The following is a 16,300-nucleotide window of genomic DNA, read 5'->3' on the forward strand; positions in this document are numbered from 1 at the left end:
GGACTCTGGCTGCTGGGACTGAGGAGCGTGGCCAGAGCGTGGCCAGAGTGTGTGTGGCTGCTGTCCCCCCCACCGCCCTTTCTAAAAACTGCACTTCATTCTCCCACCTTCACAGTGAGGCCGGCAGCGCTGCCTCTGTTGGACAGATGGGAAAGTGAGACGCAGGATGATGTCACTGCAGCCACTCAGCCAGGAAGTGCTTCCGCCTTCCGTGGAAGCGAGGGTCCCTTCTGTCCGTGCACGGGGTGGACACTGCTGCCCTAAAACCCTGGGGACCAGGCATTAGGAAGGCCGGGGTGGTGGCGAGGAGACCCCCGTGTCCATGGAGGGCCGTCTCTGTGCCACTCACCCGAGGCTCCCCAGCTGGCTGTGCTCACGGGTCCCCAGGGAGTTTGTTGCAGCTCTAGGTTCCCCGGCCGTTCTTGCCTCGGATCCTAGAGTCCTGGGCCTGGTCTCATGGCCCCCGCGTCTGTGGCGCCGGCCCGGGCCCCGCTGAACGCACCCCACAAGCTTTCTGCCCCCTCTGGTCTGACGTTCAAAACAGCTTTACGGTGGGAGTTTGGTCGCCGCCGAGGGGCTAAGGCTCAGGGTCGGGAGCGGTCACGGCCCTGGGAAGCAGAGCAGGAGGGGGCGGGTGCGCTGCCGCGGCCGGCCCCCCGGCTGAGCCCCCCGTCTGTCCCCAGATCTACATGCATCTGCGCTGCTACAGCTGCCCCAACGAGCAGCGCTACATCGTCCGCATCCTCTTCATCGTGCCCATCTACGCCTTCGACTCCTGGCTCAGCCTCCTCTTCTTCACCAACGACCAGTACTACGTGTACTTCGGCACCGTGCGGGACTGCTACGAGGGTGAGGGGCGCGCGGGCTGGGGCGGGGGCGGGGGAGCACCGGCGGGCGGCGTACCCCTGGGCCCAGGCTCCTCCAGAGGGGCTGCCCCTCGCTTCTCTACCCCCCTCGGGGTTTCCGTCTGGGCCCAACGCTGCCAGGTGACGGCACGGGCGTAGCACTTGGCCACAGGGCTCCCGCGACACCTGCAAGCAGGGACCCTCCCCCGTGCCTCCTTTCTCAGTCTGGCCGCTTTGATGGGGGTGAGCAGCAAAGAAGCTGTCCGTTTGTCGTTAGAAACCCCAGGTACAGATGGGTCAGGGGCTTATCCGGGGGCCCATGGCGAGGCAGTGGCAGGGGTGAGGCTCCCTCCCCACGTGCCTTAATTCTGAGGGCTTTGTCCCAGGAGCAGGCTCTGTTCTGTCACCCAAGAAGGTGACTCCCTGCCTTTCACGGGCCTCAGGTCCCATGTTTGGTGTGGACGCATCAGCTGCTCTGGTACTGAGCTCCCAGCAGGAGCCAGGCCCTCTGCTGGGCCCTGGGTGGCAAGGAGGGAAGCCAGCCCCCCCCCCCCCCCCCGCCTGGCCAGTCACCACGGACGGGACAGGACAGTTCTCCACGGGGCCCAGCCGCAGACTCAGGGAGCAGAGACCTAGAGCGGCTGGGGTGAGCATCCCAGGCAGCCAGGAAAGCTAGTGCATGGCCCGGGAGATGTCCGGGAGGTGGGGGGAGCTGGGCTGGGGGTTGGCCGTGGCCAGAGGAGAGGCCAGAGGCTGGAGAGGGGATGCCACTGGGAAGGAAGGACAGGATGGACACAGCCTTGCAGGGTACACAGAGAAATTCAGATTTTCTTTTTTACTGTTGATGCCCAAGAATATGGCACAACTGGAAATTGCGGGTTAGCAGCTGTCTATGGAGGGCGGGCAAGCAGGGAGCGGCCAGAGCCCTGAAGACAGGTCACAAGTCTGCAATCCCTGGGCCTTACCAGGCAGCAGGGCTGGGAGGAGGGTTCCTTGAATTCGAGATCCCTGCTCTGACACTCCCCGCCAAGGTCATGCATTTTCCTGTTTCCTCCCCTGTCTGCACTGCTGGCCTCGGGTGTAGTGACCAGATGTCACGGCAGCCCTGCCCACGACCACTGGTCCCCTTCCCTGACCCCGGGATGGGGGGGCTTTGCCTCGGGCCCTGGGCTCCGGGGATATTGGGGTGCAGCACGCTCATCCCCACAGAAGCTGGAGTCTCTCTTCCTGTCCCACTTGGAACCTGTGTATCCCCGAGGCCTCGCGGGGCACAGGAAATGCCTTAGGCCTCAGCCAGGAAATGCAGGCGCCCGACGGAGCGAACTGCCCCCTCCTCCCCCCCAGCCACTGGCCTCGCCCTTACCCTCCCCTCCATCCACACTGCCCGCTTCTCCAGCAGGGCCATCAGGTGTTTCCCCAGTGTCTGGAAGGCTCTTCTTGGCCCGCTCCTTCTTTGTCCTCGTTCTCGTGTCTCCTCAGAAAGACCTCCCCTGTGGCTCCTCTCCCGGCACCCTGCCGGCGTCCACACGGCCTGAGCAGCATGCGGGCCTGGTTTGCTCAAGTCTCCCCGAGTAGACTTAGCTCCGCGAGAGCAGGAGCAGGCAGAGAGCCCCTGGCAGGTGCTCACTCAGCCCAGAATTTCTGAACGAATGAGGGACTTTATCACACAGCTGCTGTGCACCTTGCACTCGCAGGGGGCCTCATCGAGTTCCTGGCGGGGTTCCCTGCGTGGCTCTGCCAGGTGAGAATGCTGAGGCCAGGTGGGGACCTGCGCTGGGCGTAACTGGGGCTCTAATGCCCGATGTCCCTGGAAGCAGCAGAGTCCAGGGAAACCTCTGGGTCCCTGGGGAACTGCACACGCTAGTACGGAGCATCCTTTTCCAATCACGTTCCAATCGCAGATGGGGGCCCGGGAGCAGCCTCTGCCCACTGGTTCCCTCAGAAGCAGAGCGCTGTTCCCTGCCAAGGGGAATCCTCTCCTGGGCGGTCAAGGGGCAGGTGCCATCTCCCTTCTCTGCGGGGCCCCGAAGACTGGGGTGCCTGGCAGAAGTGGGGCACAGCCAGGGGAGCGTCTGTATGGTCCTCACTCTGTGCCCCCGAGGTGGCGGCAGATGGTTGGCTGGTCCCCCCACTCCAGAAGCTTCTTTGTTCAGGCCCCGCCTGTCCCAACCTTCCTCTTGGTCCACTTAGAGGTCCTGGTAAGAAGTCTGCCTCCCTGCTAAGCATGTCTCCTAGCAACACTATTATCCCCTGGCCTCTCCCAGGGAGTTTACAAACAGCACAGCAGCTGTGGGGGAGTTCAGGCTGCCCCGGGGTTCACCAGCTTTTAGTGTCTGAGTTGGTGGGCTTGGCCCTCGCCTTGCCCTTTTCTGCAGCTCTGCTCAGCATCTGGGACCCCCTCCCCTTGTCCTTTCATCTACAGACCTGTCCCTGCAGAGTTGGGGATGGAGGGCTTCCCTTAAAATTCAAGAAGAGGCCCCCCCTTCATTCCCCTCCCACCCCACCCTTCCTCCTTGGTGTCCCAAGACCCGGGAAGGGGCAGAAGGGAGAAGAGGAGTCCGGCTGTGCTGGAGGACCCCAATTTCAGAGCCAGGCAGCTGGGCTGTCTCGGAGCATTGCACAATTTGTTTTTCTCTTTAACAACATGACAGCTAAATTTTACTCTCATTTAGGTACTAGTGCACACAGTTGAAACACAAAATGGCCCTGACTCCTCCTCACTCCCAAGTTCACTGCATTTTCAACTTTTTTTTTTCCCCTAGAATAACCGAAAAATGTGCTTATACTATTGGTTCTCGATTTTTCAATTTCAGATAGTGCTACATAGTGACCTCCGATTGTAGAGAGCTTTGACTTAGGTATCTTACCCCCCAACCCCATACACACACACACACACACACACACACACACACACACACAATTCTCTCTTCATCTTCTCGTTGTGACTAGATCACAAATTTTTCTCAGTCTCCGTTCAGTGTTTCCATGATCACCTGTCTGTAAATATTGATCAGAGCTGAGCCCTGTGGTGTCCCAGGCCGACGGTTCCCTGTATGACTTTTTATTTTCCTCTGGTTATTGTTTACCTTGCTTTTTGGTTCGCTCTGCTCTCTGTGTATCTATCATTAGTTTATTCCCAAATGCTTCAGTTGACTAGAAAAGAGAAGCCCTCCTCCGCGCCGTCAGCCACACGGGCACATCTGTTAGCCCTGGGTCTCCCCTGAGCCCTGCTCTCCCCGCTCGGTCTGGACTGGCTGCTTTCTGGCCTCTTCCTGCTCGGTTCTTGTCCTGGGTCTTCTCCTCACCACCCTCCTGGGACACCTGCTCACCTCACTTGTGCTCAGTCAGCTGTTCCCTGGATGCCGTTTTTCCCTCGTCTGTGGTTTGCTCTCCCTTTTTGGTCAGTCCATACCTTCCAGGAGCTTCCTGGCAAAAAGCGTGCATGAGAGTTCTGGTTGGTTTTTTTTTTCTTTTTTTTCTTTTTTTTCCAATCTGAAAATTATCTGTAAATATTTTCACTATATTATCCTATCTGGAGTTTGTTGGGAATCCAGTTCTAAGTTGGAAGTCATCCTCCCTCTGAATTTTGAAGGCACGTTTCCCCCTGTCTTTTAGCTTCCAGTGTTGTTTTGGGAAAGTCTGCAGGACTCCGAGCCTTCATGCCGGAATGTGACCTGCTTTTTGAGTCTTGCTTTGGAGGGTCTTGCCTTTACCCCCAGTGTTTTGGAATCTCCCAGGCGGTGGGATATTTACTCCTCGTGCGGGGCACCTCTTGGGCCCTCTCCGTGTGGAAGCTCCTGTCCTGAGGTTCTGGGAAGTTTTCTTACGTGTTTCTTTGATAATTTCTTCCCTCCACTTTATCTCCCCATCCCGGGATCCCTGTTGTAGGATGTCGTACCTCTGGATTGAGCCGCACATTTTCTTTATAATTTTCCAGCTCTTATTTTGTTCTGCTTTATTATTACAATTTTTAAAAATCTTTATTCTTGAGCTTCTCTATCGAAGGATTTTTGGGTTTTTGCTTTTTGTTTTGTCATGTTGTAAAATGTCAGGAGCTCTTCCCTGTCCTGTTTGTTTGAGCCCCCGTCCTTGATGCTGGAGAGGGCATCTCCTCTTCTCTCTCTGGCGATGCTAATTACAGCTTCTTCTGCTCCCGGCATTATCTCTGCCTCCTGAGTTCCTTTCGTCTTTTGGCTTTGGTCTTTGACCTTTGTGTCGGAAGCTCTCCTCAAATGTCTAGTATCCTTGGCTATTTTTGTGTTTAAGAACGGGGCTCCAAACTGCGGGGCCTCCCCTCTGGGTGACAGGGCACTGACGCGACCCCGCCGGTGTCATGCAGCCATAGGGGCAGGCACGAAATGAGGACCTTTTGAGTCTGCGCCTGTTTTCCTGGAGAATAATGTTCTCATCTCCAGCCTGGGAGACCAGAGTTGGGCAGGCTGAGTTGAGGGAGCGGATGGGGCAAGGGACCCGACGTCTTGCCCTTTGCATTCAGGCCTCGTCCACTTCGTACACATCTCCTCATTGCTCAGCTGAGGACAGAACCATCTCAGCCTTTCTTGAGAGTAAAAACTCGGGAGCTCCCCGTGGAGACTTGGAGCTGAGGTTCCCGTTAGCACCCTCAGCCCTCAGGACTGCCCGGTGTGTCCGGTTTGGGGGCTTCCCGGGGTCCCCGTTGGCTCCCTCCCCTCCGGAGCTGTGGTCGGCATCTCTGGTCTGCTGCCCCTGGTGCTGGCCCCTTGTGCGTGAAGGTTTGTACCCCCCCCCCCATTTGTTTGCCTTTCAGCGGGCAGGGGGGAGCGAATAGTACTAAACCCTGCAATTTGGTGGCAGGATTGCTGTCTTCTAAGGAGAAGGGGGGCTGAGTCTCAGAGAAGTACGTGGCTCACCCAGGGTCCCGTTTCTACCGTGTGGCAAGGGCTGTAATCCACGTGGCGCGAGGACAAGCCATTGGGGCAGGTGGACAGGGGAGGACGGAGCGAGCCCCTGCATGCAGGGAGCGTCTGATCGTGCGAGGCGCGAGGGGTGTTCCCTAGAGACATCTCTGAGACAGCCCTGGGGAGCTCTGTGAGCAGAGCAGTGCAGAGGGCCAGAGTTCAGAGGAGGGAGACCGGCTCTTGCTTCACGTATGGGCACCGTGCCGTGAATACTGTTTGTGTGGTGTTTGCAAACTTTGCCGTGTCTTTTTCCTTACCGTTAGCTCATCTCACCTCCCAGTTAGCTGGTGGATGTATTATCATCCGCACTTTGTACTCGTGAAAAAAAGACTTGGAGTAGGCTAAGAAACTTAGGATTACCTAGAGAGTCACTGCCAGAGGCTGGATGCAGCCCTGGGTCTCTGGGTCCCCAGAATGGCTCGCATCAGGCTGGACGGAGGAGTGCAGGACAGCGTCCTCCCGGGGGAGAGCATGAACTCTGTTAGGAGGGGAGAGTTTACATGAAACAGTTAGAGAAGGAGGCTGCCTTCACCCGACTTCAGATTTTGGACAAACCTCACTGCCTGGAGCCTGGCCCACAGTGAAGCATCTTCCGAAGCAGAGAGAGAGGACAGCTGGGGTAAACGGAACCCAGCCGAGGGCCACAGACACAGGGCCGCACGAGACCCGAAGGCTGGGGTGCTGCCGGCATGCCGTGGCTGTCGGGGCCCTCGCTGGCCCCGGCGCCGACAGCGGCAGCTACGAGAGCTCGGTCCGGCGGAATGAAACAAGGTATTGAGAGGAAACCAATCAGAAGAGGCGTCGGGAACAGTGATCTGGGAGCAACAAGCAGGATCGAGAGAGGAGACAGGCCACGAGGGAGGAGAGACTGAGCAGCTCATGGCAGAGCCCCCCTCCTGCCCCCGGCGCACCAGGGCTGTGGCGCATTGTGTCCGTTACTGTCCCTGGTGATCCCGGAAAAAGAGGAGGAAGCATGTTCTGAGGCCCCTATTTACTGAGCACAGAAGATTTCTGTCCAAAGTAGTCAAAATTAAGTTTTCCGGGCTCATCCTCGAGTTACCTGCCCTGTGAAATGGCCCCACGTCTTTCCGGATGACTGGAGTGTTCGTGTGCAGCCGAGGGGGCCGGGCCTAGGGGCCCGCTGTCGGTGCTGAGGGCGCGGGGAGGAAGTGAGCTGGGAGTAGCCGGTAGTGCCCAGGGTCGCTGAGGTTCCCCATCCTGGGGGGTGGCACACTGCAGGCGTCCGGGGAGTGGTTATTGAACGAACGGACCGATGTGCCCGTCGGCCTGTAGCGGGGAGCTCGTGAGGACCCCTGGCCCGGGAGACAGGGACAGCCGGAGTGCACTTCTTGGTGGACCCTCTCTGAAGCCCTGGGGCCTCCTCGGGGCTGTGCTGTTGTGGGTGCCCGTTCCGGGGGCACAGGTGGGGGGCTGGGTGGGGAGCAGCCTCTAGGACTATAGCCTCCTGTCCGGGCAGCTGTGGGTGAGAGACGCTGCCAGTGAGGAAAACACCTCAAGTCTCAGGGTCGGAAGAGACCTGTAAAGACTCAGTCTCTCAGAATTCCTGTATAATGTCTGCTAAGAGGCCCCCCAGCCTCTGATGGCATGCTCCCCCTGGCACAGAGCTCGCTGCCTTTCATCTCTGAAGACGGCCATTGGTTCTTATATTAGGCTGAAGGCCTAGGATCTGCCTCCGGGACCAGGTGGGTCCTATGTGACCTTCTGGACAAGGTCGTGTCCCTTTTATGAAGAAAGTGACCCTCACGTCTTTTCTCCAGGCCTCAAGGCTCCGGTACGATGCTCATCTCATCTCCCATCTTGGCCCGTTGCTCCTGATTTCGTGCATTTGTTTCTAGTCCATGTAAGATTTGGTGTCTAGGGGCACCTGGGTGGCACAGCGGTTAAGCGTCTGCCTTCGGCTCAGGGCGTGATCCCGGCGTTATGGGATCGAGCCCCACATCAGGCTCCTCCGCTATGAGCCTGCTTCTTCCTCTCCCACTCCCCCTGCTTGTGTTCCCTCTCTCGCTGGCTGTCTCTATCTCTGTCAAATAAATAAATAAAATCTTAAAAAAAAAAAAAAAGATTTGGTGTCTAGGGGGAGCCTGGATGGCTCAGTCGACTAAGCATCTGACTCTTGACTTTGGCTCAGGTCATGATCTCAGGGTCCTGGGATCAAGCCCCATGTTGGGCTCAGCGCTCAGTGGGAAGTCTGCTTGAGATTCTCTCTTTCCCTCTGCCCCTCTTCTTCCCCCTCTAAAATAAATAAATAAATCTTTAAGATTTGGTATCTAGAACGGAACAGAAAGTTCCATTGCCCAGGGCAGGAGAGAGAGAAGGACCATCCCCTCCCTCCCACTGGATGCTCCCCTCCAGACTAGAAGGCCTGGTCTGTGGGTCCCTCGGTCACTCGTGTGTCCACAGGGCCTAGCACAGAGACCCCGCACAGGGTGTGGTTAGTACTTAGGGAGGCAGAGAGTCGGTCTGTGTCTCTGGGGCCTCTCCGGCTGCTCCCTGGAGCTGTGGTCAGAGGGGCAGACAGGCACCAAGCCTGCTGGCCATGAACTACACCTGCACTGCTGCCCCCCCCACCCCCGGCGTTTTTGTTCTTCTCAAGCCCAGGGCTGGGTGTCTTCGTGCTCGTTCCGGGGTGTGATGAGTTGTCTGTTGTAAACAGCCTTGCTGGGTGGAGGTAGTGTTTTGCCTGGTAATTTCCTAGGAGGGGATCGATTTGTCCAGATGGTCAATGGGTGCTGATGTGGGCTGCTTGAGTCATCTCAAGGAGAGTCTGTCTTCTCTCCCTTGTCTGAGAACGCGCTATTGGCTGGCTAATGGTTCTTTAAAGGAAGCCGTCAGCAAACGGACGGCTGGGGTGGAGCAATGGGATAAGGTCAAGAATCTTGACCCGAGAGAGCTGGATGCATCCAGTGGGATGACACTGGCCGGTTGACTGCAGAGCTAGATCGGTATTGACTGCTCAGCCACGTAGCTCAGGGGGGTCCTGACGTCTGTCCTGACTCAGGAAAGGAGGTGAGCTCAGGCACCGAGCTCCTCTCAGCAGTGGCTTGCGAGACGGCCTGGCTTGGGAGGCGGTTCTGGACAAGGGGCTGATGAACCTCGGCCCCTATGGCTTCTCTTGAGAGTTTTGTCTTTGGAGAGCAGAGTGTCATTGCCTGGGGAAGGTGCGTCTGTGCAGCCTGCAGAAGGGTGGGCCCCGTGGGCAGGAACGGACTGCAGGCCTGCCCCGCCTCTCCGAGCCTCACCCCGAGTTAAGGCCCACGTCTGTATGTTCATTCTTTCCGTGTTGATTGCGTGCAAGTGCCAGGCCCTCTGGTCGTCAGGCGGTAGGCCTCAGTCCCTTCCGGCAAGGAGTTCACAGTCTGGAAAGAACACTGGGGAACACACTGCGGATTCCTCAGTGTGAGCTCAGCCTTAGCGAAGGAGTCCCGCTTCCCCCCTTTCCTCGGGGAAGGAGCTGCTGTTATCCCTGGCTTATAGGTGAGGAAGCCACGGCACAGCATGCTTAGGACACTTGCCTGAGGTCACACGGCTCCGAAGTGGTGGGGCCGACAGCCGTACCCTGGCCGTGTGGCTCCAGGTCCGTGGCTTTCCTGCTTCATGGTGCTGCCCCCTGTACGCGAAGGATCGGACGGACGAACAGCGGGATGATGGTGTGTGGAGTGAGGCTGGCAAGGGACAGAGGACTGGCGAGGGAGAGGTGGCCTCTCAGCAGGGCCTGCCCCTGGGAGTTAGCAGAGGCACCAGAACATGCTAGCACGGGAGATGTGAGAGCCCGTGGCACGTCCTGGGAGCTCTAGGAGTGGTTTTATATCATGTATACATGTATGTAGATACATACACACATTATTATATATACACACCAGTGCACACACACACACACATACACACACACACACGTTTATGTATACATTCACTCTGGTTGCATTAACAATCAGCCCAAACAGACTGGTGTAAACCGTTCATGGGTAGTGCAGTCCAGGAATTTGGACGGGCACAGTGCGGATAGTCTGTCCCTGTGCCCTGCTCTCTGGGCCTCCGCTGGGGACCCTCGGCCAGGGGTGGGGTCTGAAGTCTGGTTCGCTCGTGTGTCTGGCAGGGGTTGCTGACATCCGCTGCGGCCTCCATTCCTCCCGCACGAGCCACTCTGGGTGGTCTCTCCACGTGGGTAGGCTTGGGCTTCCTTGAAGCACGGGGGGCTGCGTCCAAGGGCAGGCACTCAAGGGAAAGAACCAGAGGGAAGAGGCCTTCTCTAAGCCCGGCGTCAGATGTCGTGGAACAGCACTTGTGCTGTAGTCACCCCAGTCCCCCCGGATGCAAAGAGAGGGAGGGAGACCTTACCTCCCTGCAGAGGGAAGTCAGCACCCTGGGGTGTGGCCGTCTTTGGAAAGTACCATGGGCCACAGTGTAGCTGGACCCAGTGGAATGGGCACAGCCATTCTACGTGGCCTCGTGTGGATTCGGACAAAAGTTATCAGCAGGCTGACATCAGATTTGGCTTGATGCCCCCCCCACGCCCCAGAGTTCTTGTCACTGAAGAGTGCTTTGGAGCTCGGTGGAGATTGCCGCAGTCCCCACATTTCCTGAGCTGCTACCGTGCCAGGCAGGCAGCGTCCACGGTCGTCAGCCCCATCAAGGGACGCTGGCCCCTGAGGAAGACCAGCAGATAAACAGTGATGGCCACCAGTGAGCACTATTAAGGCCAGCCACTCTTCTGAGTACGTTGCACACTCAAACCTCAACCCCCCTGGCAAGGTAGGGACCTCTGCTGTCCGCATGTACCAGACAAGGAAACTGAGGCACAGAGAGGCTCACAGCTAACCCGTGGCAAACCCTCTCCTCTGTGTAGGGGGACAGTCACAGCACAGTGTGGCAGGTGCTGGGGGTCTTGTTGATACAGGGCACTACCTGGGCCTCCCACCCTAGCAGGAGATGTGAGCCCTTAATAGGTTAGGTATACAGCACCTCGGAAATACTCCTTTCCAAACTGCTGAAGGCCAGCGTTAGCCTGGAGCCCTGTCGCCAAGGTGGTATGCGCTCCAGTCCGAGGTAGCCCCACGTTCGTGGTGTGCCTGGTACGTACCAAGTGCTGTGGCCGTGCTCTGGGGAAGAGGTGGGCCGCCTTCCAGGGGCGCAGTCCCGAGAGACCAGTCAGGGATCACGCGAGCCGCGAGACAGGGCAGGAAGCACCACGCAGTGTCTGCGGGTCAGCAGTTCCCGGGGTGAGAACACAGCAGCCTCCATGGAAGGGGCCAGAGACTTCTCGGGGGGGCCTCACGGGTTTCATGGGCACCAACAACACAGAGGGAAGGGCGCCCAGGCCGTGGGATCAGCAAAGGGAAAAGCATGGAGGGCATCATAACCTGCTGGGAAAGAGGGGCATCTAGTTGCCGGGAAGGCCATATGAGGGGTGGGCAGGGGCCAAGTCACTGTGGAAAAGTCTTGAACGCCAACCTCAGGGCCGTACCCGGAGCTTTGAAGGCCTCTGTGCTGCAGGGGGACGGCAGGGTCAGATGAAAAGGAGCCTTCTCTCTGCAGGGTTGCTGGTGCTTTCCCGGGGACTTCCTGTCCCCGGACCCCATTTGGACCCTCACTCTTTTGCTGGACGCTCTTGAGTTCCCATGCTCTCGGCCTGACCTTCCTCCTGCGCCCTTTCCTTCTGGCGGCCTCTGCTGCACTCCTCCTGCTCTCCACTCTCCCCACCCTTGCTCCCAGCACGTTCCCCGTGCTCCTAGCACCTGTAGGCCGCAGCCTTCATCTTGCTGACCCCGCAGAAGTCCTCTGACCAGGAGACCGCTCACAGCGGATTGCTGTATTTATAGCATGGCCGGTACACTTCGGTGCCGTCCATCGCTGTCGCAGAGCTGGGTCTCTGCGGTGACACGGCGCCGCGCCCAGAGAGAGCTGGCCCAGCTTCCCCACACATTGGTGCTGTCTTTCGTGCACCGTCGTGCCCACCCCGGGAGGCTCTAGTGGCGTGTGGCCTCACCTGCCACTCTCGGTGAGTGGACAAAGGTTCTCCTGTCTCATTCCTGCTGAAAATTTCTGCTGAGATCCCTCCAGAGAATGTTTTGTTTTGTTGTAAAACTCTGATCCGTAACACACACACACACACACACACACACGTACGCACACAGAAAAGTGCCTGAAACGAGTAAGCAGTTACAAAGCGGGTCCCTGTTGACCCCCAGAGTGTGCCCCCCAGCGAGCCCGTGCCCGTCTCCCCACGCGGTCCGGAGTTTATCATGTCCTGTGCTGCTGTATATGGTGTGACCACCAGCGAAGGCACGCGGACGCTCCGCAGCAGGACTTAGCTTTGCCTGGTTCTGATGACAAGTGGAATATTCGCTGTGCGGGTCCTTGCGTCCCTGAGGCCGCACGAATGTGGGGCTCTCGCTCCCGTTGCTGTTTAGAATTCCACCATCTGTTTACCCATCCTGTTGATTTGAGTGGTTTTCTCCGGACGTTTTCCGCAGCCCTGGTCATCTATAATTTCCTGAGCCTGTGCTATGAATACCTCGGGGGAGAAAGTTCCATCATGTCGGAGATCAGAGGGAAGCCCATCGAGTGAGTCTGAAGTGTCCTCGGAGCCCTCCCACATACCCGGTTTCCTGGGCCTGATGTTCCTCGAGCCGTCCTGGTATCAGCCGGCCACGGAGACTGGCTCTGCCCCTGACCCGGGCCTGGCGTGCCCCTCCTCACTTCCTGAGCGACGCCATTCACGGCGACCCTGCGGACGGCCTCGCCGGCTCTTGCTCCTTCTTCCTCTTCCCGCCCCTGCCTGTCTGCCTGGTTTTCCCTCTTGCAGTCTTTCCGTTCAGGCCTTGGGTTGGTTTGTTGCCCCCCCGCCCCGGGCTGGGGCCGCCCTGCTCCCTCAAGCCCTCCCCGCACATGCAAACTCTCCCCATGTGCTCAGCCCCCGGGTTAAGGCTGCCTGGGATCTGTGCCCTGTTCCCAGCCCCGTCCGCTCTACCCGGGCTCGTGTGGATGTGAGGGAGGTCGGCCTCCCCCGGCCCCACCTTTCCCGAATCCTGGCTGGCAGGATTCAGCCAGGATTCAGCCGCTTCTCCGCTTGTCTCTTCCAGGTCCAGCTGTATGTACGGCACATGCTGCCTCTGGGGAAAGACTTACTCCATTGGATTCCTGCGGTTCTGCAAGCAGGTGTGTGCCCCGGCACCTGCCCTGGTCAAGAGGTGCTCGTCCGGTGGCAGAGGCGGGCATAGGGCCCAGAGGACCCCAGTTGCAGAGTTCCCATACCCCGTGAAGTACCCCCAGCCCCAGCGCCCACTCCAGGGGGCAGCAACAGGTGTCCTGAAAGGGTCTGTGGCAGCCCCGGGCAGAAGTGGTCCCACAATTCTGCTCACTTGCACCAGGCAGGTCTCGGTGTGTGTGTATGGGGATTCTAGAATCTCAGCTCGAAACCCCTCATCAGCTGCAGCTAGAGGCCAGGAGGGCTTCTGCATGAAAGCTGCCTGCCAGGACGGCCCACCGAGTCTCTGGTCTGTTCCCCATTTCCCAGCTGGCAGTCCACCAGCTTCCGGTTTCCTCGGCTGCCTTCCCTGTGGTCTCAAGTAGCCTGGGCGGAGGCCATGTGGGGTTGTGGTGAGGCGCATGGGCCCGAGTGTCTGACCATCTGAGTTTGATTTTCAGCTTTTCCTCTTGACTGGGTGACCTTGGCTGCGTTATGTAACCTCTCTGAGCCTGCCTTGGTTTCTTCTTCTGTAAAGCAGGCAGAACGATACTTATCTCAAGGGACGGTTTAAGGCCCAGGTGGGGTGATGGATGGGAAGCAGTCAGCACAGACTGGCATGGAGCCCACTCTTGTCCCGGGAGAGAGAGTCTGAGGTGCCACGCCCTGCTGGTGGGCGACCTCGGCTCAGTCTGTCCCGGGGTGCCACGACCTTTGTCACCAAGAGTAGTCACAAAGGGAAATGAAAACCACAGCTGATCACTGTGGCCACCGGAGGGCTGCCCTTTCTACTCCCTTCTGTGCAGGGCCACTGCCTGCAGTGTGGGCACACCCACAAAGCACCTACCTGGACCGACCAGGTCTACACCACCTGGATGGACTGGTCTACACCACAGGCCACGGCTTCCGGCTCTGCCTTCCCTTGGGCATTCCTCCATTCACAATCTCCCTACTGGGCCTGGAGGCAAAGAGTTAAACGTGTCCTGGGATCAGGGTGGGTGGGGCCTTCCAGAGCTTTTGTTGACCAGCCTTGCAGCCGCCCTGGGCCAGCTGGGACTCACTGCCTTCTTCGATGAGTATATTGTGTACAAAGTTTTGATCCCATGATCACTAGCTTGCGAAGCCTGGTTATAAATGATCCCCGGGCCCCGTGGGTTCCGATGTCCTCTGGTGTTCTAGGAGGGGCAGGGAGTGGTAGTAAGAGGACAGAGGATAACAGCAGCCTTTGCACCCCTTTCTCTTGGGAGAGAGCACTCTGCTGCTTCCTCCTGAGAAAGCCTGGGCCAGGGCCCCCCAGAATCCGAATCTCCTGGAGAGCTGGTTCACTGTAGGCATTCTCTGGTCAGCCAACCCCCTCCTCAACCCCCAGCCTGACGAAGAAGGGCTGGCGTGGAGCTCTGGGCCCGGTCGTGTTGACAGCTCCGTGGGTGGTTCTCTTGTCCAGCCTGGCTTGGGAACCTCTGCCTGATTTCCGACCCAGTGCAGGGCTGTGGTTGGCTGAAGGCTGTGGGGCCTGCGGACGTGAGCTCCACTGCCCCTTCAGCCATGCCAGCTTCTCCGTGCCTCAGCTTCCTCACCTGTAACAGCACTTGTTGGGGGGCTGCAGCCTGTTGGCAGGCTCTCGGTGCCCACTGTGCTCCTCCCTTTCCCCGGATACTGGTCCTGCTCCCTCAAGGTGGGTGGCGGGGCTGGGAAATGTTGGGGGTTTGTTGGGGGCAGCATCGCACCTCTTCCCCCGTCACACGTGCTTCCTTGCAGCTGGGGCCCCTTGGGACACCCCACAGACTGCACTCAGGTCCCCAGTGGGGCAGAAACTTTGGGTTCAGCAGGTGACTTTCTCTGCCCCAGAGCCCTTGCCCAACTTGAGCCACACAGCTCAGCCTTTTAAAGCTGCTCGCCCCTCCACAGAAGGGGCCTTACGGCTTAGATGTACATTTCAAGGGAATGGTGTTTCTGCCGGTTTTATGGGCACCGTGGGTTGTCCTTGACTTTGCTGGAGCCCCTCGAGGCCGCTGTGAGAACCTGGTTCAGGAATTCTTCCAGTGGCTGAGCAGGCCAGTGGAGGCCTTTGTTGGAACACACAGAGGTGGGAGAGCTTCCAGAAGACACTGCCGTGTTCTTCAGCCCTGTCATGTGGGGCTGGTTACGTCCGTTTATCAGTGAGGCGGCTGCTCAGAGGCCACGTGACTGCTCACTGGACCTTGCCCCAGGTGGTAGCTGGTGAGGCCAGGATTCAAACTCAGATTCAGGATCCCAGACCTTGTGCTTTGGGCTGCCCCCTTTCTTGTGCTCCTGGAGGTCCCCTCCAGCCCCAGTGAGACCCGGGGGTGGACAAGGAGGACGGGAGGAGGCTTCGAGCAGGGCCCTGGCCCCGTCCTGCTGCCGTCCATCACCAGCGTCTACCCCCTTGCCCGTGTCTGCTCTTGGCTTCTTGCTCTTGGTAGGGACTGTTCCCTCTGCTTGTCCCTGTTGCTTCTCTGGGGTCACGTTCCTGCTGACCCCTTATCTCAGAAGCCCTCCAAAGGCTCTCCTGTCCTGTGCTCCTCTGCCCCTCCGTCGGCTGGCCTGCCTCCCCCCCCCCCATATGCTCGCATAGCTGCATTGCCCGGCCACCCTCTTACAGATTCTGCCTCTCCCTCCAGACGGCAGTCCCCTCGGGGCAGGACATTGGACACCCCCCGACCCGGCCCCTCAGCATCCAGCACAGGCCCAGCTGGCCAGAGGGGGTGCTTGTCACACAGTTTCTTAGCTCGTCCTCGACCCTTGACCTTCTCCCCCAACAGGCCACCCTGCAGTTCTGCGTGGTGAAGCCCCTCATGGCTGTCAGCACCGTGGTCCTCCAGGCCTTCGGCAAGTACCGGGATGGTGACTTTGAGTAAGCAGCGGGTCCCCCTGACAGGCGTGAGGGGAGGAGAGTTGGTGCGGGAGCGGGTGGCCCTGCCCCGAGGCTGATGCCCTGCCTTCGAGAAGGGGGTGGCTGCAGACAGGCCCCACGCCCCTGACCTTCCCCTGAGGGGAGGCCCAGCACGGCCCGGCCCTCCTCACGCCCCCCTTGCACCCCTGAGTTTCAAGGCCCAAGCCTGGCAGTGACTGCCATCCTGCTTGGCCCCGCCTCCAGCATGGGAGCCCGCCCTCAGCCCCGTCACCCTCACAGATAGCCTGCAGACCGGTGCCCCAGGGGTGGGCCCAGAAGGGATAGTGGCCACCCCTAGGGCAGGGAGCTAGAAAGTCAGAGCCCTGAGAGGCCTGTCTTGAGTCCCCGGGTAGAAGTCTTCTCCCGTGTCGATTTCCTTTTGTTTTGGGGGGTTAGTGAA

The 16,300-nt window shown here is 58.9% G+C and overlaps 1 protein-coding gene across 4 annotated transcripts in view; it reads left to right on the forward strand.

The window, feature by feature from the left end:
- The window catches only part of TMEM184B (transmembrane protein 184B), a 47,092-nt gene that overhangs the window by 24,396 nt on the left and 6,396 nt on the right, over positions 1–16,300 (forward strand). For 3 of the 4 annotated variants that reach the window (XM_044392415.3, XM_048217976.2, XM_048217975.2), the window contains exons 3-6: positions 684–849; positions 12,274–12,364; positions 12,883–12,958; positions 15,770–15,861. In XM_044392415.3, the coding sequence (XP_044248350.1) occupies positions 684–849; positions 12,274–12,364; positions 12,883–12,958; positions 15,770–15,861 (425 nt within the window). Of the gene's footprint in view, positions 1–115; positions 233–683; positions 850–12,273; positions 12,365–12,882; positions 12,959–15,769; positions 15,862–16,300 lie in introns of all 4 variants that reach the window. The other variant, XM_044392418.3, reaches the window with a different exon arrangement.

This window comes from Ursus arctos, unplaced genomic scaffold, assembly GCF_023065955.2.
Source record: "Ursus arctos isolate Adak ecotype North America unplaced genomic scaffold, UrsArc2.0 scaffold_21, whole genome shotgun sequence".
In the NCBI taxonomy this organism is placed as follows: domain Eukaryota; kingdom Metazoa; phylum Chordata; class Mammalia; order Carnivora; family Ursidae; genus Ursus; species Ursus arctos.